Source organism: Arvicola amphibius, chromosome 3, assembly GCF_903992535.2.
Source record: "Arvicola amphibius chromosome 3, mArvAmp1.2, whole genome shotgun sequence".
Taxonomy (NCBI): domain Eukaryota; kingdom Metazoa; phylum Chordata; class Mammalia; order Rodentia; family Cricetidae; genus Arvicola; species Arvicola amphibius.
Window position 1 is genome coordinate 117,574,200 of NC_052049.1, and position 23,902 is coordinate 117,598,101.

Below are 23,902 nucleotides of genomic sequence, written 5' to 3' on the forward strand. Positions count from 1 at the left end.
TCTCCGTGGTGGGCACCTCTGTGTGAATACCTGCTAATAGATCCCTGGTAGGTGCTCTACCTAGGACTCTAGTGTGGCATCTGTCCATCTGCCACCCAGGCAGAGGCTGGTCAAGAAAATATAAGGATCTGTTACTTGATGGGAGCATCTCCTCCCCTCCTGCCCCCTGTCCCACTCTGCCTTCCTGGAGCCTCTGGAGACTCCGGACAAAGATCCACTCTTGAACCACAGCCTGACCCCCTCCCGCCCCCCACTTAGAGGAGGGAGGTGGTGGCTCTGGTTGCCAGGGCCCCTGGAGAGGAGCACCCTACCTACTCACTCCCAATCCCCATCCAGCACATCACTCCACCAAACTGCTTTTGACATGGAAATGAGAGCTGCTCCCCCTTTACTTTTTCATTGAAATGCTTAAAGTCTCAGAAAAGAAGAAGAAGAAAAAAATTGATGTGTTTAAGACAGCAGTGTCTCTCCCGCCATCGAGCCTGATAAGGGATTGTTAAATTTTAATTAGACAATTAGATTCCTTCAAGTGCCAAACTTCAGAGGAGGCAGCACAGAGAAGTGGAGGGGAGAGCACAGGAAACAGGCTGCTTGGGTTCCTGAAGCAGCTCTCCCTCCTCCCCCACCTGCCAGCTCTGTGCTCCACGGAACAGAAATGAGAAGACACAGATGCCAGAAGGGGGAATGAAAGGGTGACACCACCTTCCTGGACCAACCAACTTTCCTTTGGTGACCCAGGTTGTCCCAACTCTTTGGCCTTTTACCCTAGCTGTCTGGGGGCTAAACTTGATCATCCCCCCCTCAAGTTCTGTCCCTGAGAAAATACCTCATTTGGGAGTCATCTTTCAACCACGGCACCTCTTCTTTCTCCTAACCTGCTTGTGAAGAGTCACTTCTGTTGACAGACTGGGAGCCTGCCTGTCTCTGAGGTGTGACTGGAAGAAGGGGGGTGCTCCGTACCATAACCTCTGCTCCCTTCCCTGTCCCATGCTGTGTTCTCCCCATCTTTGGCTCAGCAGAGGGTGGTCTCTGCAGGGTGTCAGTCTAGGTTGCTTGGGATCCAGCTCAGCACCAAGGAGTCTCTCAGCTTCTCCATGGGAAAGCTGGGTTATTTCCAAATTAGGGAACATACAATACAGCTGCCGAGCTTGGATACCCTGACTCTGTCTTCTTGGCTTGCTATTTCCACACATCCTGGCTCATTGCAGACATCTGCTCTAAGCTTCGGAAGAGGTCACTGCTAACTAATGCAGGTTGGAGCCGGGCTGGGTGTTTGAGGGACACTTGTGGGGGCAGGGCATTGAGCACCAGAATAGATGGTTCTGGAAGATCTTTTAGATGACCTTTGCCTTTCTAAACAAGGGCAGAAACAGTGAATACTGGGAGCAGATGAGGGGCAGATGGTTTCTGTCGCTTTAGTGGCCTGGGGCTTGTAGGCCACCTACATTAAAGGCTTTCCTGTGATCCCATCTGTCATGGGATCATCTGAGAAAGCAAGCCTTGGAGGTTCCACAGTACCCATGGCACTGTGTCTCCTGGTGAGGTGGGTGGGGAACAGTTGTCACCACCCTTTTGATGCTCAGGTAGATATAGTGGATACTTTCGGGACACTGACCCAGACACTCCTTGAATGAGCCTAGCATCTCAGGGTTAGATCAGTCGCCTATTTCCCAGGAGGCACAGTGCTGTGGCTACACCCTTTAGGCTGAGATAAGGCCATGACACGTTTGTATTTGTTGCTCAGTGAGTGCTTGTTGACTGTGAAGGGCGAATTGGGAGCCTTTGTACTTTTCCAGGAGGTAGGAGCCATCTATGAGCAAATGGGGGATGCACTTGGGGGCTGGTGAGCAATTCCTTTGTGTTTTTAAAGCCCCAACCAAAATCTTCTGGCATGTGACCATATTTACCTGAAAATTCTTATGACCAGAAGAATAGCTCACTTGGGGCAATTCTCAGAAAAAAAAAAGGAAAAGAACAAACATTTTAATCTTTCCTGGCCAATCCAGTGTCCTGCTATGTGGCCTCTCATGTTCTGCACACAAGTCTCAGAGCAATTGCTGACTACATCTAGCTTTGGAGCAGATGCTGACCCCCTTCTTCCCAACCAGCCCAGGATACCTGGAGGAACCCCAAGATGTCTCAATATGGACATTCTCTGTTTCCACCCCACAGGGATAATCTCTGGCAAGGATGAAAAAGCCAGAGGCTCAGAGGGAAAGGACATGGGGGAGAGGAGAGGGATAGGGTCCTCTAGGTGTTTTGTGTCTCTTGATATTTTAGGGGGTCCAACAACTTGTGTAATCAAAAGGCTGAAGGAAAAGATGAAGGAGATCAATGAACACAGGGGTCTGATTCTGCCGGGTTTTCTCAGGCTTTCTGAAGGAGTCCGAGAGGTACTCTGCCTAATCCATTCTAAGATGCGATGCCCTCCCTTTCTTCCATTTCAGTGTCTACAAAGTCAGAACGCTCTTTGTAGCTGACGGCATCTTAGGTCTGTGCTGGAGGTTAGCGCTATTCTTTTTGCTTTCTTGGCATTGCCTAAATCAATACTGATGCCTACATTCCACTCTGAGGGCCCAAGAAAGTTAGTTCACCTTACAGCAGTTGACTAGAGGAGGTGGCCTGGGAAAGAAGAATCCTCCAGGCCAGCTGCTACCTCACTTGTGGGTTTTTCCTGCAGCCAGGGCCCAGGCACAAGCTTTACCTCCTCTTGGAACATTTTCCCCTTCACACAGCATCCCTGGGTGATCTTTCTTCTGTTCATGCAGCTCTGGTAATTCTGGGTGTTCAGGGTTTCTCTTCCTACGGGACACACATCAAATTGGAGAAGGGTCTATCTTAGGGGCCTCATTTTAAGTTAATTTTCTGTGTAAAGGTCTTATCTCCAATTACCTTCTAAGATATTGGGGTTAGGGCTTTGGCATATGAATTTTGCAAGGCCTGTGTGAAGCACAATACAGCCTATTACTGGAGTCACCATTCAGTGCTCTTAGGCCTGCCTTACTTTTGGGCGTTTGTGAATCTAGTGGTCGGTGTTAGCAAGCACATTTCAGGGCCAGATGGGTTTTCTCCCCAGGTCTACTAGTGGAACCTTTGATTCAGTTCAGCAAACATCTGTTTAATGCTCACTGCCTGCAGAGCATGGAGTAGGGAAATAACAAAGCCGTGTGCTTATGTATTTACTCAATGCAAGTGAAGCAGTGCTGTACCTCAGTGAGAAAGCAGACACACAAGTAGGGGTATTCCAGGACAGAACCTGGGATGGGCAAGCAGGAGCCCTGAGGAGGGTGGAGACAGTCCAGGCTAATTCCAGGAGGGAGAATTCTGAGTCAGTCTTTGAAGCATGTGTATGCTTAGACTTGCATTTTCTGGATACTTGCCACATTTATGAAGTAGGGGTAACACTGGAAGCTCCTGGACAGTTGTTTAGAGGTTGAGACAGTGTATCTAAAAATCACTAGGCAGATTCTCAAGCCCATAAGTAGATGGCTCCATCATCTTAGCTCACCACTGTGTTGCAGAACCACAAATCTGATCTCATGAGAATGGGTCAAGGGAGGAGGTACAGGGAACTGAGAACCACAGCAGGTACTACTGGCCAGGCCAGGAGAAGGACTAAAGGCAACGAGAAGGGGGACAGAGAGATCTGGGGTAGAGGCAGGCCTAGTAGTCATTATGGTGACTGAGAAGGCGGAGGCAGGAGGCTCACCAGTTAAAGATCTTCCTGGTGACGGAGGGCCAGCCCGAGTGCTTTAGTAAGGCTGTCTCAAAATAAAAAGAGAAAGAGGACTGAAAGGTGGCTCAGAGGAGCTGCTTAGCAGGCACTAAGTCCTTAGTCCAATCTCCCAGTGCTGGGAAAGAAAGCCAACAGAATAGGAGTGAAGAGTTCCTCTAGACTTCAACGCATTGCATGGTGCTTCATTGTGTAGCAGGTTCAATAGAAGCTGATTGAATAAATTAAAGTCACAAGCAGCCGGGCTGCCTGATCAATATGTGCATACAGGTCTCCCACTGTGCGCTCCAAGTGGAAAGAGGAACTCATTGGCTTTGCTGAATGCGGCATCAATAAGACAGGATGCCTCACTGCCTGCGAACTGGGAAACCTGCTGCAGGATTGCACTCCATGTCGCACCACACTGAATTAGACATTTCCATTTCCCCGGGGATCTCAGAGCGGTGGTGCTGAATAGGAGATCAGCCCATCTGCTTTTTTCCCCCATTTCATCCCAAATGGCATTGACTGGTGGCTTTCACAGCCTATCTGGGTGGGGGGGCACGTGGAGGTCTTAGTGCTTTGTGTGGAACGCCTCAGAATGCCAATACGTTTCACTGAACCCCATGAAATCGGACCACTTTCGTTGCCATTGTTAAGACTATATTATGTGTTGTAGTTGGTATAGTTTACTGTTTAGTCTTTTACTCTTTGTCCTTTGGGGCCCTGCCACTCAGCTTCCAAATAAATCATATGGAGTCTTATTCTTTCTTATGAATGCCCAGGCTTAGCTTGTCTTGTTTTTTATCAGCTTTTCTTAAACTATCCCATCTATCTTTTGCCTTTGGGTTTTACCTTTCTATATACCTTTCTTTATATCTTACTCCATGGCTTGTTGTATAGCTGGGTGGCTGGTCCTGGAGTTCTCCTCTTCTTCCTTGCTACTTACTCTCTCTTTCCAGAATCTCTCTCTCTCCTGCCTCGCTATTGGCCATTTAGTTCTTTATTAGACCAATCAGGTGTTTTAGACAGGCAAAGTAGCACAGTTTTACAGAGTTAAACAAATGCAACACATCTTTGCATCATTAAACGAATGTTCCTCAGCATAAACTAACGTAACGCATTGTTGACTAATAGTCCACGACAATGTGTGCACTGTCTCCATGACAGTCATAGCTCAAGTCAAGCCTGATTGATGCCTACCGACTCTATTCCTGAGCTACATTTTCTCTGTGAGTGCATCTCTGCCGGCCCTAGGGAAATCCGTGAGTTCCCATGGATGTTTCTTTCCCTTCTTAGCCTCATTCCCGCTCCTGTCTCCATTGACTCCACCACCAGGCTCTTGGCACCAACTGTCTATGCCCACTTCCACTGCTGCCATTCAGTGACCGCTACCTCTTTCCGGAATTAAAGTTTACCTCGTTTCACTCTGAGCTCTCTTCCACCCTAAGCGGTCAGTGAACTTTCCAGAACCCATCATTCTTTACTCCTAAGTTTCCATGGACTCCCCAAGCTGACAAAGCCCATTTGGTCTAGGAATATCCCTCTTTTTAATTTTCCTCAATCTCATTGCCATGCCCTGCATTTTAGCTGAACAGAATGGTTTTGCTGTTGGGACTGTGCTATGTTCTTCCCAGGTGAAAAACCTTCCAACATTTAGTTGAGTAGCAGTCTCCTCCTACTTCATCTCAGGCCTGTTCTGTGGAAGCTCATCATCTGTTGCTTGGATACCTGCACTGGCTTCCTCCTGGTATCCTGCCTCCTCTGTGGACCTCTCCCCATGATGTACTATGCTGAGATTCATCACACTCTGCCAGGTAGACCTGAACATGCCGTTTCTGCCCTTAGATCAAGTCTTAATGACGTTTCAGGCCCTCTGTGATCTCACCGCTCTGATTCAACTCATGCCAAGATCCTCTAGGCTTCTGCTCCCTCAAATCTCGTTTAAGCCCTCTAATATGGCACCTGGCCTTTCTGTCTGGACTCTTCCCACAATCTCCAGCTTTCTACATGTCTAGTTCCTACATATCCTTCAGGTCCCAACTGAATGTCACTTTAATCAGAAAGTCTTGCTTGAGTATGTAAACTAGATGTGTCTCTCAAAGATCTCTCCATCTCCTAGTCCCCCCACACACCACAAAGTTTATTACTTGATTAATTGGCTATTGTTTTCTTTCTTTCTTTATAGATTGAACCCACGGCATTGTATATACTAGGCAAATCTGCTACTATTAAAATGTACCAAAACATCTTTTCTTCATTCTTTGAATTTTTGAGAGACAAGAGCTTCACTATGTTGACAGCCTGACTTTGAACTCACTCTGTAGCCCAAGCTAGCCTTGCATTCTCTATCTCCCTAAAGTAGTGTCAGGAGCAACTGGAATTTCAGGTCTATGCCACTGAGCACAGTAGCTATTACTTCTTCTAGAATGTAAGATCCAAAACCATGTATTTTTTGTTTGCCTGTATTTTCTAGTCATATGTAGAATGATAATTAATGTGTAAATAGCATCAAGAATTAATGAATGCCTGTTTCTGTTTCCACCACTAGATGCTGGAACCCCCAACTAGTTTGCTGAACATATGAGTAGGTTGAACAAATGAAAGAATGGATAAGTAGCTTGTTTGAAGTTTGTTTTATTACCCTTGAAAAAAAGTATATTTTTAATTTATTACACCATCTGCTAGAAGAACAGAAGCAGGCCTCAACATTATAAGATCATTGAATATGAGCATAAAAATCCCAGGTTGGAGAAGTCTCTACTCTGCTAGTGCTTGGGTTTTCTTCGGGGAACCCCACACTGAGAGGAAGCATGCCTAGAAAGCCCTCCTGTTCACTCCCTGTGTTCATCTCTCCCGAGCAGAACCTTGCCACCCAGTGGCCCCACTGCCCCGATGGATCCACTGAACCTGTCCTGGTACGATGATGATCTGGAGAGGCAGAACTGGAGCCGGCCCTTCAATGGGTCAGAAGGAAAGGCGGACAGGCCCCAGTACAACTACTATGCCATGCTGCTCACCCTCCTCATCTTCATCATCGTCTTTGGCAATGTGCTGGTGTGCATGGCTGTATCCCGAGAGAAGGCTTTGCAGACCACCACCAACTACCTGATAGTCAGCCTTGCTGTGGCCGATCTCCTGGTAGCCACACTGGTCATGCCCTGGGTCGTCTACTTGGAGGTAGGTCTGGGTCCCTGCCTTCCTCTAGGAGGACCTAGTCCTGGAGGCTGGATTCTTAAACTCCAGTGGTTTCTGCCACATCCCCCAAGTAGCCTTTCCTTCTCCTCTGGACTCATCTTTTCTCTTTATGGGCTAGACAGTCATAATAATTATGACTGTCACTCACAGTGTACTTTCTAAGCTTATGGCACCATGGTAGCTATTTTATATATAGAATCTTCCTATATGATCCTCAAAGCAGCCCTGCAGGGAGCTGGCACTGTGACCATCTTGCAGATGATGGGCCAGCCGGTCAGAGAAGACAAATGTCTTCTCTACGCACATAGCTGGAAGGTCCACGCTAGAATCCTGCATCACCCTGGAATTGTTTCAGTAGATTGTACTAGAAGCGAGACTAACTGGGGAGAATCTCTAAAGAGGGGACAGTGTCTGTGCTCTGAGGCCTGAAACTCTTCGTCGTTCTCTCCACATTGCAGACACTGGGGCTGCTGTTCTGTGTGACCTTTATCTCCTCTTCCCAGTTTATTATGGTGCCTGGATCCTGGTAGAGGTGACCATGGGCAGCCTGTGCTGCAGTCCCTTTCCCCGGGGAGGACAGTGCAGCCTCCCAGGACAGAGCCCAGCTGTCCCTCAAGCTGGAGGGCAGGCAGCTCCATGCTGTGAGGCCCTGTGGCTCATGCATTGTGGACACTGATGGAGAAACGAAGAACGGACCATTCTATGCTTAGTTCCTGGAGCAGGAACCAGAGGCTTTGAGGAAAAGTGGTCCGTCCGGTCCGTCTTGACCTAAGTCTCCCAGTGAAATGAACAGCTGCTGGTGGAGAAGTTCCAAAGTGGCTCCCTTCTCCCGGAGGGCATTCTCCAGGCCTAGCCAGCAGATATGGGGGACTGGGGAAGTTCGGTGGGCACAAATGTGGTACCACTGCTTTATCTGCCTGGAAGCCTGGGTAGTCTGTTCAGAGCAGGAGGCAGTCTCAAGTCTGGGTACGTGGGACGAAGCCTAGGTATTGAATATTGTTGTCCTTTGTTTCTGTTGCTAGAAAATACTCTGACAAAAAGTAACTTAGGGCAGACAGGATTTATTCTGGCTCATAATTCCAAGTTACAGACTGTTGCTGGGACAAGACGAGGCAGACACTTGAAGCAACTGGTGCATCTCATTCACAGACAAGAGCAGATAGAAATACATGTGATACATGTGTAAATGCTCAGCTTGCTCCCTCTGCTCTTTTTTTTTTTTTTTTTTTTTTTTTTTTGAGACAGGGTTTCTCTGTGAACCTTTGGTGCCTATCCTGGGACTCATTCTGTAGACCAGGCTGACCTCAAACTCACAGAGGTCTGCCTGCCTCTGCCTCTGCCTCTGCCTCTGCCTCTGCCTCTGCCTCTGCCTCTGCCTCTGCCTCTGCCTCTGCCTCTGCCTCTGCCTCTGCCTCTGCCTCTGCCTCTGCCTCTGCCTCCCGAGTGCTGGTATTGAAGGCATGTGCCATCATGCCTGGCTGCTCTCTCTACTCTTATACAGCTCAGGGCTCTGCCTATGAAATAGAGCTACCCACATCCATGGTGGGTCATTCTATTTCAATTAACCTATCCAAAACCAAAGAGTTTTAGGCATGGACACAGGCCAGCCCTGCTCTCAGTGAGGCTCTCTTTTCAGGTGAGCGTAGGTTGCAGTAGGTTGAGAACTGGAACTAACCACCACAGGCTCCCACTGCTGCTCCTCCATGACCCTCTTGTCTGTGAGGGTCCTGGACTCTGTCCATCCCAAACCCTGTGCAAAACTCTCCCTGAAGAACCTCCTAATTATCAGGCTTGATCTACCCCTATTCCCTTAAAAAGCGGAGGGGGGGTCCTACACCTCAAGCAATCACAGAGCAGTGATGGAGGAAATAGGGGCACAACTAACCTTCTGTACCTTGACCCCTTGCTTGTAAGTTAGGAAGAACAACAGGATTCTTGTTGTTTGAAAATCAAATAAATCCTGATGTACAAAGTGCTTGGGATGGATCATGGATCACACTACACAACAAGGTGGATGAAGGTGGAATGGTGACAGATACTTAGAATCCCTCAGCTTCCCTTTGCTCGTCCCACTTCCCCCTTCTTCCCTCTCTCCGTGCACAGGCAAAGAGTCACCCTCTTTCCAGAGGGAAACACGTTCCACTCAGGGCTCTGTCCGTGGGTTCTGTTGGCTTTCAGCCACCATGTGGGACAGGGACAAATCTCTGCCCCAACTGTCCTGGGATCTCTGGGAACCCCAGTCTCACACAAAGATGTCTTATTCATAATTTTTACCATTGTTTTAGAGGCGCTTCAAGAGTCCACGTGCAGAAAGGCTTTCTTGGCTCCACCCCTTTCCACTTAGATAATTGAGGGAGATAGATTCCTGAGGGAGGGCAGAGAGAGAGAGAGAGAGAGAGAGAGAGAGAGAGAGAGAGAGAGAGAGAGAGAGCTCCTGCCTCTCTGGGGATGTCAAGGTCTCACATCCTTCACAGAGAGAGCTGCTGTGAGCCTTTTCTAGAAGAGATGAGATTGCAAAGGTTTCAGGGTCATTGAATCACTTATTCGACACTGATTGAGCATTTTGTCCTCCTCTCCCCCATTGAACCTGGGACCTGAGGAATTTCCATGCCATGGATGAAAAAACTGATCAGGGTTTAGACAATGCAGTCTGCTTGAGAAAGCATGGACTGTCTGGACCATTTCCCTCTCTATCCAGAAGTCAGAGTATAGCACACACCAAGATACTAAATAGATGTTTGTAGACAGGATGAATGGCAGGTAGAAATGGGGCAGGGCAGACCGGGGTTCTCAGGGACATGGAGGTAGCTTCTAGACACCAGTCTCAGGAGGGACGCCAAAGCTGGTTTGAACCAGATGGGCCTAGTGCCCTGCCCAGTGGTCCTCTGAAAATGAATTCTGTATATCTATGCTTTACAGCTGCATACTCAGTCAGAGATAGCTCCCACAGTGCAGGAAAAGATTCATGTGAACCTCCAGAAGGTACACATGCTGCTGCCTCATCCATGGGCACCCCCAGTGGAGCTTACCTGAGAATGTTTGATTTTATGTCTGGGAAGCAGAGAAAGGACAGCGTTAGGGAAGAACAACCTGACAATTATTGTGGGGCTCTGCTGAGTTAGATAACACTCAGCGGGTGCTTCCCTGCTCCAGGACATGGATGGGTCTTTCTCACCCTTCTCTCTTATGAGAGGTCAAAGGTTTCCTCTATGGTTGGGGTACTCCAGACTTGCAGAGTTAGCTAGCCCTGGGAGGGATGACCTCCCCCTAGATCTGTGAGATGTGCTGCCAAAAATCAGAGCGTGGAGCGGCTATCGTCTGTGTTGTGAATAGATGCTAAATGGGCAAAGTCAGAATTTTAGAAGATAATCACGCAGGTGCTTTACAGATTAGAGTTCAAAACTGCGGCCCTCAGATGGGGTGAGCCATCTTTCTTCTAGCCCAAAGTTCTTGGTATACAAAGTAGCTTCACACGTCTGAAAGGGGAGAGGTCAGGGATACGGGCCCCACCACTTGCTCCTCACTGCTGCTCTGCTGATGACCTGTAAGGTTTCTGTGATGGATGGACAGGGACTGTCAGCCTAATGGGATCTAGACCAAATAGAAGACAAACCTCTGACACGTCTGTGAGGGACTTCCCAGCCTTCAGTTACCTGAAGGGAAAAGACCCAGTCTAAATGTGGGCAATGCTATCCCATGGTGTGGACTACGTGGGCTGGATACAAAGAGAAATGCAAGATGAACACTAGCATTCACCTTTCTTTGCTTCCTGACCTTTGACTCAACGTGACCAGATACCTCAGTCTTCAACCGCCCACCCTGCCTTTTCCACCACGGTGGGCAGTATTCCAGAACTGCAAGCTGAAACAAACCCTTTATTATATTGCTTTTGCCAGGTATTTTGTTGGAGAAAGGAGAAATGTCGCTAATACAGCTACTAGGGTTGTTCTCTTGTAGAGTGAGAGAGATTGTTGCCCAACCTCTCCCAGTAACAAACCACTGGTAAATACTCTCCACAACCCTGCTTCCCATTCATGACACTGCTTTGTCTCCAGGTGGTGGGCGAGTGGAAGTTCAGCAGGATTCACTGCGACATCTTCGTCACTCTGGATGTCATGATGTGCACGGCCAGCATCCTGAACCTGTGTGCCATCAGCATCGACAGGTAAGGGCAACCAGGTGGGGTGAGGTGATCCTGGTCACTCACCTTTTTGCTGAGTGCCTCACCTCTCCTTGGGGTCATGCTCTGTCTGTGATGCTATAACTACTGGCTGCGTATATATGAGTGTGTGTGTGTGTGTGTGTGTGTTTGGCTAGGTTAGTGTAGACTCCCCACGGACTACCCAGATTGGAACTTGGAGGAAAGAATTAGTTCTGACTGGAGCTCATGGGAAGATTGTAGAAATTATTTGAACTCCATAATCCATTTTCTGGACATGAAAATGTCAACTATCCCTTAGGCCATGGTGTTGAGTTTGAATTTTTGTGTCCAGCACAAGTGATATTGTCAAGGGGGTCCAAGCCATGCCCACTTGGCCAAACTGTGTCCTTAGAGCCTTTACTCATGTAAGCAGACACATCATGAGGGTTTCCAGATCCTTCTCTTCCCCCTCACAGGATTGTTGGAAGACCAGATTAAGTAGAGCTCAGTAGAGGAATGTGGGGGAGGATTAAAAATGGCTGCCACTATTATCCCTTATTACTAAATGGGGCTCAGGGCTTGCTCTGAGGGACAGAACTACCATTTGTCAACAAATTCTTCCACTGTCTGAAGTCCAGTACAGTAAGTATGTTTTCAAATGTGCAAAGATCCACCAGGAAGTCTATAGTTCAGGTGGGGAGATTAATTAGTGTAAAGGCCCAGGAGTCCCAGGTAACTGCCGTCAGTAGGAGCTTAACTGTATGTTTGAAGGTGGGGACGGGGGCAGGGCTGAGTGAGTGAATTCTTCAGAAGTCAGAGAACTGAGCAGAAAGGGCATCTGCGGTGCGTCTCGCAGAGGGAGGCGTCTTCTGGCCTGCAGTCCAGACTTAGGACTCCCCCCCCCTTTGCAGGTACACAGCTGTGGCCATGCCCATGCTGTACAACACACGCTATAGCTCCAAGCGCCGGGTCACTGTCATGATCGCCATTGTCTGGGTCCTGTCGTTCACCATCTCCTGCCCGCTGCTCTTCGGACTCAACAACAACGGCAAGTCTGGCCTTGGCCTGGGGCTCAGAGAGCTGCACCTCTCTGCTCTACTCGGGACACTGAGTGACTGAGTCTTTAATACAGAAATGGGTGGGAGCCCAGTGGTAGCCCCTTCTTATCCCCAAGGAGGCTGGATACATCCCCCATCCTGCCTAACTCAGAGTTGTTCCAGATTGGGCGGGAGAGGAAACAATGACTCCATGCACACTGGGACTGTCTGAGGGACTGGGAAAATGGCTGAGGAGGGAGTCTGACCGCTTTCAACATCATTTAATATGTTGAAGTAAGCCAGATGGCCTTGCACGTGTGTGTGTGTGTGTGTGTGTGTGTGTGTGTGTGTGTGTGTGTGTGTGCGTGCGCTCACGTATGTTTAGCAGGGAGCTTACTCCATCCATATCCGATAGTGGTATTTAGGGGATGAGAATGAAACCCCGTGGGTCAGCCAAGTGAAGGTCCCATGCTGCCTGGAGCAAAGAAGCTACAAACAAGTAGGAAGAAAGCCAATCCCGATGCCCTTCCTGTGTGAGGCAGAGTCAGGAGCATCTCAGACAAAAGAGGAACAGAAAACTTGCAGTATGGGGATGCTTCTCAGCAGAGAGACAAGAGTTATACAGGCCCCTCTGTGGTTCATAGGTTACAGTGAAACTCCAGAAGTGAGTAGTTCAGAATACAGGTGCCGCAAGAATCCCCAGAAATGTGGAAAAGGCCAGTTATACTGGATTAATACAGAATGGGCCTGATAGTAACACACGTTTGGTCAACCTGGAAGGGACTGTGGATGCATATTAAACACTAAAACATAGCTAAGCTAGTTCAGTAAGCAGGTAAAATTATCCTATTACCAAAATTATGGAGTGGCAGGGCCCCTCTTTCCCCCATTATATAGGAAAGGCTAAAGTAATGGCTTTCTCTTTCGAAAATGTTTCCTTGTGTCATCTCTTCTGAATCATGGCTCTCCTCTGTGCCCAGAAAGGACAAAACTAACGAGCAAGTAATTAGAGAAGAGGAATGAGAAACTTGGAAGCAGTCAGTAGTATCAACTTTACTTCTTGCTAACAATTTATACCCTGTTTTTAAAAACTGAACCTTTATATGCATTTACCATTTCCAGGCAACAGCCAGTATCTAGCCTGTAAAATTGCTTCTGGTTCCCACCAAGGGGGATGAACGTCCTCTGGTGGCACTGTGGTCCGGCGAGCCTGCTGACACCTTGCCCGTATGGGTTTCTCCTTTCCTCCAGACCAGAATGAGTGTATCATCGCCAACCCCGCCTTCGTGGTCTACTCCTCCATCGTCTCATTCTACGTGCCCTTCATCGTCACCTTGCTGGTCTACATAAAAATCTACATTGTCCTCCGCAAGCGCCGCAAGCGGGTCAACACCAAGCGCAGCAGCCGAGCCTTCAGAGCCAACCTGAAGACCCCACTCAAGGTTCTCAAACCTCAGCCCCGACGAGAGTCCCTACCTAACCGCTACCAAGAGGGCTCATACCACACTTGGGTGGGGACCTGAGACATCACAGCAAGGTGGAAGTCTAGGCTGGAGGAGCTTCCTGGGGCTGGGTGATGGTGTGGACCTCAGCTGAGTGACAGCATCTTTAGAAAGGGAAGATGTGGGTCCGTGATGGATGCTAACTAGAATGGTCTACATGAAGACCTTTGTGACTGCACAGAGCAGTTCTTGCTTCGTCTGGTCCTTAGTTTCTCTCTTCCTCCTCATGTAGTTTTACCTTCCTCTAACCTTTTCCCTTCTTCCACCTTCTCGGTACTACTCTTTTGACCTGCTATGCTCTGCCCTTCCTTCCACGTACACCCCTGCCTCCTCTCTCCTACTTCTCTCTGCTGCCCCTCTAGCCTTCCCCTGCCCTTTTATCATATAATCTCCCTCTTCCACTCAACACTGCAGTGAGGACAGAGTGTGGGTATGGAAAGGACAAGAACTCACCGGTTAGAGGCATCAGGTCCAAACCCTGGCGCCATCACTTTGTGGACGTGTGTCCTTGGGCATGTTGCTTAGCTTCTGTGAGCCTCGGTTTCCTCGTCTGTTAAACGGGAGCCATGTGCACTTCACAGGGTGCTCCTGAAGACTTGATGTGAGAAGGGATGTGAGCATGTGCCTGGCATGACCCCGAGTGGGTCCTCCAGGAAGAATGGGGTCTTTTTGCCCCTCACCTTGCCCACTTCTTCTCATCACAGTGCCAGCCTTCATTCTTGCCCCACTTGTCTTCTGTGACCACATTCCTCTAATACTGAGCCTCTGCTCAGAGTCTGAGTTCTCCATGGACTCCCTTGTCTTGGGTTTCTGTCCCCTTACCGCCTCTGCTCCCCACTGTCTTGTGTGACCCATGTGCTGGCTCACTCCACAGGGCAACTGTACTCACCCTGAGGACATGAAACTCTGCACCGTTATCATGAAGTCTAATGGGAGTTTCCCAGTGAACAGGCGGAGAATGGTAAGTGTTCAGGTCAGGGACCCAGTGCCGTCTTTCTGCCCCCAGTGGAGCCCGCAATCCTGGATCCTGGGACTTCGCTAGCTATTTTCAGGGGAAAGTGCCTCCTGGCACCCCTATTTTGCGTCAGCTGAGAGCACAATCATCTTGCATACTTCCAAGTATGGGTGCAGTGAGATACCTTAATTCTGCAAGGTGCAGACACACAGAAGCTTGTTGGGAGACATGACCTGCTTATGTAACCTACCAAAAGTGACAATAGGGGCTATTTCCACTTCTCAAGCACCTGCCATGCTTTCTGTCATCCCATCAAATCCTCATGTGACCCTGGGAAGTAAATCTAATTGGTCTACAGCTCACAGAAGAGGAAGCCAAGGCTCATGAAGTACAGGTAGCTCACCCAAGTCTAAACAGTTGGTGTTGGGCATGCACTAGAGTCCAGATCTATGTGACTTCTAAATCCACACTGTTCCATTCAGTGTGTGGTACCTTCTGGATAGGCAGCTCTGGGGCTGGCAGCTGGCAGCTGGCAGCTGGCAGTGGGGTAGGGCAGAACACCGGAAGTGGACAAGATGCATATCCTATAAGTAGAACCTGTACATGCAGATACATAGCATATCTGAGCCCTTTGTGGTACTAGCTAGCACCGGAGTTCAAAAAGCAGGCTTTTCATCTCCCTGCTGTCAAGGAAACCCATGGAGGACTATATCTAAAGTCCAGGAATATGTCTCTTAGTTAGCAGGGTCCCCACAATGGGCCTGCCTCCCAGGGATAAGACTTTAACGAACCATTTGCGAAGATCTAAAACAGATCTCAGGTTATACTCAAGGCAGCAGCCCATTTTTGTTATCTGAGCACCTAGGCTGTATTTCAGAGGCTGGTCTGAGACCACCAACACCCAGGACAAGAGAGTCTAAAGAAGAACTTGGAAGCCATGTGTGTGTCTGTGCTGGACCTTCCAGGCCAGCCCAGCAGAGACGATACGGAACTTCCAGCTCAGCCTTTGGTTTCTGGATTAGGCTAGTCAGCCCACATGCCCGTGCTGGTGCAGGAGGTTGTACTCCAGCCTGGCAGGGTGGATGGGGAACACGATTTCCATGTAGTCAGAACTGAGTTCTTGAAGGTGAGCCAAGACTGACTCAAGTCAGTCAGGGAGGGGCTTATCTTAACATCTGGATTGGTGTCTAGCCCTTAGTTAAAACCAGGTTAAAAATAAGAGAAGTCCCTGGGTAATAGCACCCAAGTGTTTCTAGGGTATTGAGGCTTCTTCACAAGGATTACTCTAGAAAGTGGGCCAAGGGTTGACTGCCATAAGTTTGAGTAATGTATTCAGATGGCCCCTGCCTCCCAGTGATGGCCTTCTCTGTTTTCCTTGCAGAGCCACCCTGTTGTTTGCAGGAGTGTGCAGAAGGGCAGGAAAGCCAAGGCTTGGTGACTTCTGCCCAGGGATTTCAACCTAAGTTCTCTGCTTCCACCACAGGATGCTGCCCGCCGAGCTCAGGAGCTGGAGATGGAGATGTTGTCAAGTACCAGTCCACCAGAGAGGACCCGGTATAGCCCCATCCCGCCCAGTCACCACCAGCTAACTCTCCCTGATCCATCCCACCACGGCCTCCATAGCAACCCTGACAGTCCTGCCAAGCCAGAGAAGAATGGGCATGCCAGGATTATCAACCCCAGGATTGCCAAGATCTTTGAGATCCAGACCATGCCCAATGGCAAAACCCGGACCTCCCTTAAGTCAATGAGCCGCAGGAAGCTCTCCCAGCAGAAGGAGAAGAAAGCCACTCAGATGCTTGCCATTGTACTTGGTGAGTCAGATTAGGCTGACAGTGACAGCCCTGCTATGCCCTCCCTTGGGAGGGGAAAGCGTAATCCCTGACCATGGCTGGAGGGGCGTGGATTGGGTACTTCCTTAGTAACAGGTCACGCTTGTTACATTCAGTCAATATTTAGTAGAACCTCCTACTGTGCCCACTGTACAGAAGGGCAAACCAGGACTTTGAGTAGTTACACAAATTGACCATGGTCAACTCGGGCAGTTTGACTACAGTGTCTGAGCTTCAGTGATTTATGGGAAGGCACCATAGCCTGTGTGCCAGGCTGTGTCCCCGTCTTCTCCTTCCAGTCCCCCAGTCTGTGGAGTAAGTGGCCTCTCAGGGTTGTTATCACCTAAGGATAGCACAGGGCCGGGAAAGCATCATGTATGTGAGTAGTTGTGTGTTTTGTTACTATCGCTATTGGTAAGGAATTTGGAAACAGACATTTTCACTCAACCACGTCCCTGTGGGATAAAACTGTGAAAAAGAAGATGGGCCTTTGGGAGGTGTCTCTAGCGCCTATGGTGTGGAGAGGTGGCTCAGCTGATAAAGGCACTTGCCACCACCAAGTCTGACAACCAGAGTTCAACCTCTCAGTCCTGTATGGTGGACTGAGAGAATCAGTACCCCCAAGTTGCCCTCTGATCTCATGTGAAGCATGAAACCTCATGTACACACACACACACACACACACACATGCACACGCACACGCACACGCACACACACACACACACACACACAAAGTGCAATTAATATTTTTCAACTTCTAAAAAATTGTTTAATGACAGACAAAACCTAGGAAGCAGACTGATGCAGACAGTTGGGAGAGGAAGGTAGGATGTGAGCTTGCCATCTCTGTGACACTGGGATCCCATCTGATGGTCAGACGATCCTGACAAATGACTGGGCAGCTTCTGATACCCTCCTGCTCAGAAAGAGAGACCCCAGATGGGCAAGGGATGGGTTTGGAGCAAGGCTCTATGTGATAATCCTCCAGTTCTAATCTAGGGTCTATGCTCTGTCCCTAAAACATCCTCTTCTTGCACCTACACATTGAGTTTCCAACCGGAGCAAGTGGCCCTGAGGCCTGCCTGTATAAGAAGGCAGGTTCTTCTGGTGTGACCAACAAAGGGTGTGTCTACCAACACTGAGCAAACTTGGGAAAGGCTGGAGCAACAGCCTTGCCATCTGAGGGACCTAGACAGGTGGGAAATAACACAAGTAACACTTAGTAACAAGAGTTACTTGTGCTACTAAGAGTAAAGAGGCCTCACGGACAATGTAAAGCCAACATGAACTTTAGTTTCCCATGGAATTCACGGAGCCATTATGAAAACTAAGCAAGATGGGAATTTGCCTCTCCCTTTCCCTAAATTGTACAACCCACCCTGCAGACAGCAAATTCTCTCCAGAGTCACCAGTTGAGGATAACATTGCTTCTAATGGTAACTGGGACGTAGTCTGTGTGTCCGTTTGCAGAGACGGATGAGGGTCAGAAGGCTAACATTTCCCCTTGTAAGCCACTTCCTTCCCTAGCAGATAGATGTCATGTCTATTCAGCAGATGAAAAAAAATAATTAAGGCCAAGGAAGGCGTGGGGACCCTTTCCTACTGATAGGTGCCAGAAGCAGGATGCTTAGATCTGAGACGGGAGCCCCTTTGGCTGTGATCCTGGGGCTACTGCACGCAGTTAGCAGTCCCAGTGCCCCAGGGAAGCCAGTGGCAGAGCAGACAGGCGTACAAGGAGCAGGGCCTACCCAGGTCAGGCTAGCCTCTCCTTGGCCGGGGGCGAGCCTGACCCTGCCCTCTCCCCAGGTGTATTCATCATTTGCTGGCTGCCCTTCTTCATCACGCACATCCTGAACATACACTGTGACTGCAACATCCCGCCAGTCCTCTACAGCGCCTTCACGTGGCTGGGCTATGTCAACAGTGCCGTGAACCCCATCATCTACACCACCTTCAACATCGAGTTCCGCAAGGCCTTCATGAAGATCCTGCACTGTTGAGTCTGCCCCTTGCCTGCACATCAGCTGCTTCCCACCTCCCTGACTCGGCAGGCCAGACCTCATCCCTTGCAAGCTGTGGGCAGAAAGGCCCGGATGGACTTGGCCTTTTCTTGACCCTGCAGGCCCTGCAGTGTTAGCTTGGCTTGGTGCCCCTCTCTGCCCACACACCCTCATCCTGCCAGGGAGACTGGTATCTTATCAGCTCTGGGGTTGGATTCGTGGCTCAGGGCAGCTCACAGAGTGCCCTGCTCCCATCCAGACCCTGTCTCCTTGGCACCAAAGATGCAGTGGCCTTCCTTGACCGTTCTCGGGGGCATCAGGGTTGCTGAGGCCGGAATCTAGCGTGGTGGCCAAGCACTCCCTGATAGTCAGCTTGACCTAGTCCTTTCTTGCCTGTGTTGGATCAGGCGGTGGGAGGGAAGGACATTTCAGACTTCACAGGGGCTATACAGGAAAGCAGGGAACACACCAAGACTCCCAGGCAACATTAGTGTTGGGAGACACACATAAACACCAGATAGCTCCACGGACCCCAGAGAAATTGAGGCAGAAAACCTGTTTTCCACCCCAACTCCAGTGTGAACCCCTACATTTCATAGCAGTGGGTACCACACTGTGCCCTATCCTGTTACAGCACCCCATATGGTTTCTGTGCCCTTTGAGGGGAACAACTCTAATCCTCAAGGGCTCATTGAGGGACCATAAGGAGAGAAATAGCCGATCTCCGTCTATCCTCTAACCTGCCCTGCTACCCTCTGCCAAGTTTTTGGACAAATCCATTCCTCACAGCAAATGCTGGCCATCCTGGGAAGTAAGGCCTCGGACCTGTGTTGGAGATCAAGTTGGAGGTGATAACTTGGGGCTCTTTGGGGGAGTGAGTAGCCTCCTACCACGTCCCTGCTGGCATCTTCTCTTCCCAATCTCTCCTCCTTCCCAGTGCCTCTGCCTTAGAGGAGATTGTGGGTAGGAGGCCACTGACACTATTGGGCTAGGTGGAGTCCAGCCCTGAGTGGGGAGGGGAAGCCACAGCTTGGAGGACCTTGGGCTCCAACTCTGTAACATCACTATCCATGCACCAAACCAATAAAACTTTGACAAGAGTCATTCCCACGGGCCCTTGAGTGGCCTGAAACACCACCAACACTATCTTTAACATTTAGACATAGCATAAAAGGGACAATAATTAGAGAGAATCCAGCTACACTCATGGACCTGGAGACCAGTACCTCTGAAGAACCAATGTTAACCACCAGGACAGAGGGAGCTCCGTGGTAAAAGTGTCTCCTGAGGTGTTGGTTTTGCTCGCATCTGTCTTTTCTTCATCCAGTCTCTAGCACGGACAGTGTGAGGCAGGGCATGTCTGAAGGCAGTGGCTGGGACAGGTATCCCTCTTCTCACTCCATGCTTGTTCACAGCTCCAAGCTTGCAGGGTCTGCAGGTTCGCACTGCCCCGACCACAGAAACTTGACACCTTAAAAGAGAGCTAGAAATCAACCCAGTGAGAGAGGAATGTTCTTGGCACCTTAAAAATCAGGAATAATGACAAACAAGGTAGTGGCACCCACGGGCTCAGGCTCTAGGGAGCTGTCAGGGCATAATTTGCATGCTAAATATAATATTTTTAGCACCAAAGTTTGGAGCACTTAACTTGCCCTGAGCATTTAATTATGGACTTGGATCTTCTTGCTGAACTTGAATGTAGTGCTAAGCCTTGGGAAAGGCTCTTGTCCCCAGGAGCACCCTAGTGCCAGAAGGTGACCTAAGCAGGTCCCCTAGGGTAGCTTGGGGCCTCCAAAAACTTGGTGGTCATCTCCTGGAAGTGGATCAAACTCCCATTGAGTCCAGAAACCCTAGGAAACTCTCGGTTGCTGGTACCCACCTAATAATCAACCCCCCCAAGCATGCACGCCATGCTGTCAGCCTAAGGACGGATGATCTTTACCTGGCTGGGAGTTTTAAAGTTTGTTTCATTGTTAGAAGTCTTACGAGGACATTCAAGTTTACCAGCTGTGAGAACTGGAGGAGAAGACAGAGAGAGAGAGAGCGAGAGAGAGAAGAGAAAGAGGAAGGGAGGCCCTGAAAGTGGGGTGGGGAGGCAAGCCCCAGAGCAATCAGAGAAGAACCCTGTCAGAGAGAAGAGGGGAAGAGGGCAGGGCAGGGGCGGGAGGCGGTGCAGGAGAGAGTTGCCCACAATTGTCAGGAGGCTTCAAGTCTTTCTTCCAGACAGCAGATTGACAGCTGCAGTGGGCAGGGGGAGGGCTGGGCCCCACCCTCTCCCCCTTAAGCACTTGGGAGCAAAGGGATTGGAGGAGTGGTACCCAAAAACACATAGCAGAAAGGGGTATCCCAGGCTCTGGCTCTCCAAAAAGGTCCCGCCCCTGCTCCTCTTGGTGGGTTTGAGAAGACAGCTCTGGGAGACTTCCCTCCCCATTTCCTTTCCCTGACATTTCCAGGGTCCCCACATACCTGGGGCCCATTTTTAGATCATCCTTGTCCCCAGAGACGACATGGCTTCCTTTACCTGTTGCCCAGTCTTCTCTGTCCTCCTGGGTGCAAGGGCAGAGTCTGAATCTGCAACTTCAGAATCTCTCTATACAGCGCGACTTTGGGCTTTGCCTTCCCCTATTGTCCTCTCCTAGTCCCAAGAGGCCATTCCTACGCCCTGGACTCACTTGAGGAGGTGGTTTGCCTGGGTGGGTGACAGCTTAGACCCCTGATTGAATCTTATGCCATCCATTCTGTGCAGTGCAGGTGGAAGTAGGCAGATTTATTTATTTTTTAAAGAGAAAGAAAACCTGCTTGAGACCAGATCTTTAGGATGATAGTCAAGGGTGCACACACACAGCTATTCCTGCTCAGCAGCGGTGGTGGAGTCTAGAGTCTGTGTGTTTGATGTTTCTGCACATCCTTCCCGTTTGTTACTTTTGTAGCTCTGCTATACCAAGTGAAGCAGGAAGCTGGGGGAGAGAAAACACAGTCTCTTCTAAGTGAGAAGACCTAAGTGACCCATCCCCAGCTTTAAGGATGAGGCAGGGAAGATCCCGATAAGAAGAGATTCTATTCCCATTTTCCCTCTGCCCAGTTACTTCCAGAGCATGGAACAAGGTGATGGTTACTGCTGTCTCTAGGGAGATCTTTTAACCCCAAGTAGAGCCCTAGAGAATGCAAGTTAATTTTTTTTTTAAAAAAATAGTTCACCATAGAGGTTGATGGACATGTAGCTCCATTGGTAGAGCACTTGCCTAGTTGAGTTTCATCCTTAGTACCTCATCCATCAGGAGTACATACATATACACATAATCCGGGCACTTGGGAGGAGCAATCAAGATGACTGCTGTAAGTGTGAGGCTAGCATAGCAAGTTCCAGGCAGCCAGGGCCGTATAACAAGGCTATCTTAAGAAAAGAGAAGTGAAGGAAAATGTCAGCCATGTGACCATAACATTACTTTGGAACTTTGTCTTATGGGCACATATGACCTTCCATCCTAAGGTGTGGAGCTGAGCTGAGACAGAGAGAGGAAGCCAGCCACCCAAGTAGAGGTCAAATGGAGAGCTGCAGTCATATAGGGGAACAGGTGGAACCATTGAGGGGCTAAGAGACATGGAGTTTATGGAGACACCAGGCTAAGAAGCCGTACCATTACCTTGTGGGTTATCTGGGTAGCCTCACCTCCAGGCTCACATTGTACAGTGTGAGGAAGAGAGCAGTGGGGAGCTCATGTTCTTAGCTCCATCTAGAGCAGGGAAAAACATGGGGTGGCCAAGAGAAGAAGATCAGGGTCACATCCAGAGGCAGAAAGACTGGCAGCATGGGCCTGATCCATCCCCTCCTTCCTGTCAGTCCTTAGGTAGCACCACCATTCTCTTATTTCCCATCCTTTTCTTGAAGCCGCTTCATCCATCATCTGACTGCCTCTTATTGCATGCAGAGCCCCTGCCTGCACACTGTCCCATTATTATGGCTGAAGACATGGTGCTATGACTTGATCTACACTAAGCTGTTTGACTGCTGGGCCTTTTGTACTGTAGTCTGCAGATCGTCTTAACCATCGTGTCTCTGAGGTCACAACTAGTGAGCCAGGGACTTGTCCTTGCCTTGCACTACAGTAGGTGTGTTCCAAGATCACAGCCCATCCAAAGGCCCAGAGAGAATCACCATTCCTTCCCAGACTGGACACCAGGTGGCTGTATCCTAGGGTATCGTTCTCCACAAGGCCCCCAAAGCTTGATTATCTATGCCCTATTCCAAGAGAAAAAAATTCTCTTGTTTAGGAGAAACTGAAATGTTGAGTGCCTGTTAACTGCCTTGTCATGTCATAGGCTTGGCCTCAGATTTAATCGTGACAACCCCCCAAGGACACAAGTGCTGTTAAGTGGTGTGACTGAAACAAAGGAACATTCAGCAGCTTGGGATTGAGCAAGGCTGTGACCCAGGAAAGCTTTGTATTTGGGTCTCGGGCATGGGCCTACCTTACCAACCTTCCCCGTGGTCCTTTTCCAGCTTCCCTCCACTGCCACATGCTGGCCTGGCGCCCGCCCTTTGTCCTTTACACGACATGGCACAAAATCTTCCAGTTCCCATTGCCTGTAATTTGACTAAGCACCATGGGTAATACATTTTCTCTGTCCTGAACACTAAGGGCAGGAAGAATAGGATGTAGAAAGAGTTAGGCTATGTACTTGAGCACACAATAGAGCAAACAGCAAGGGTTGTCAGTTCAATTCCTTCAGGAGGAATAGCCATCTCCAACAGGGCAGGCAGGGAAAGCTTCATAGGTAGAAATAAGTGGTTTGGATCGGGGGTGCTATGTAGGACCCCATCAGGCACAGACTGGGGAAGAGAACCCAACATTGGCACAAAGGGTTATGGTATTATCCTGGGGTTGGACAGCTCTATAAAAGGATGCTCCTGAGCAGATGACCAGAGCAGCCATCTGTGTATCCAGAAATCCAGAGGGCTCCTCTGCCCCAATGATGCTCTCCCTTCTCCCACAAGTCTGGAGACTGGCTTCTTCTCTTTGCATCTTTACTCTCTGCCACCCCCCGTACTTTCTCAATGTTTGTAGGATGCATCCACAGGCATCTCTAGCCCCCTATAGTTTTCTGCAGATCACAGCAAGCCTGAGTCCCATCCGAGAAGGTCTAACAAGCCAATTGGAACTTCCAGTCTGCAGCTTAACTCCCTTGGCTGTGGTTTGCTAAAATGCACGGCTCCTTCTGGTTTCCCGGTCTCCTGTCTGGGAGGGTTTTATTCACTGACTCCTCAAAGAACAAGAAGTCACCCAAGCAGAGGTTTAGAATAGGAAAGGAATTCGCCTCTGTACCTGGTAAGGAGAGAGCAGGTAAGTGGGATGATGAGAGAGGACAAGAGCTGGAAGACAGAAGAGGAACGGAGTGAAGGTAAGTGCTGGTGCATGCTGGGGCTGTGTGTGATCCAACAGCATCCTAACATCGAAAACTCTACACACTGAAGCTGGAGCATCCACAGGCCTCCCTGTCTGGTGGTAATGTCAAGGGAAAGTCTA

At 49.4% G+C, this 23,902-nt stretch overlaps 1 protein-coding gene across 2 annotated transcripts; it reads left to right on the forward strand.

The window, feature by feature from the left end:
- Positions 1-6,580: 6,580 nt before the first annotated feature.
- Drd2 (dopamine receptor D2) lies at positions 6,581-18,377 on the forward strand. 2 transcript variants are annotated; one of them, XM_038323450.1, is made up of 7 exons: positions 6,581-6,892; positions 10,966-11,075; positions 11,963-12,099; positions 13,340-13,530; positions 14,465-14,551; positions 16,029-16,359; positions 18,184-18,377. In XM_038323450.1, exons 1-7 carry the CDS (start codon positions 6,608-6,610, stop codon positions 18,375-18,377), a joined length of 1,335 nt encoding a protein of 444 aa, XP_038179378.1. In that variant the 5' UTR covers positions 6,581-6,607. The 2 variants fall into 2 exon arrangements, with proteins under 2 accessions (XP_038179378.1, XP_038179377.1); XM_038323449.1 differs by lacking the exon at positions 14,465-14,551 and having other exon boundaries at positions 6,608-6,892.
- Positions 18,378-23,902: the final 5,525 nt, after the last annotated feature.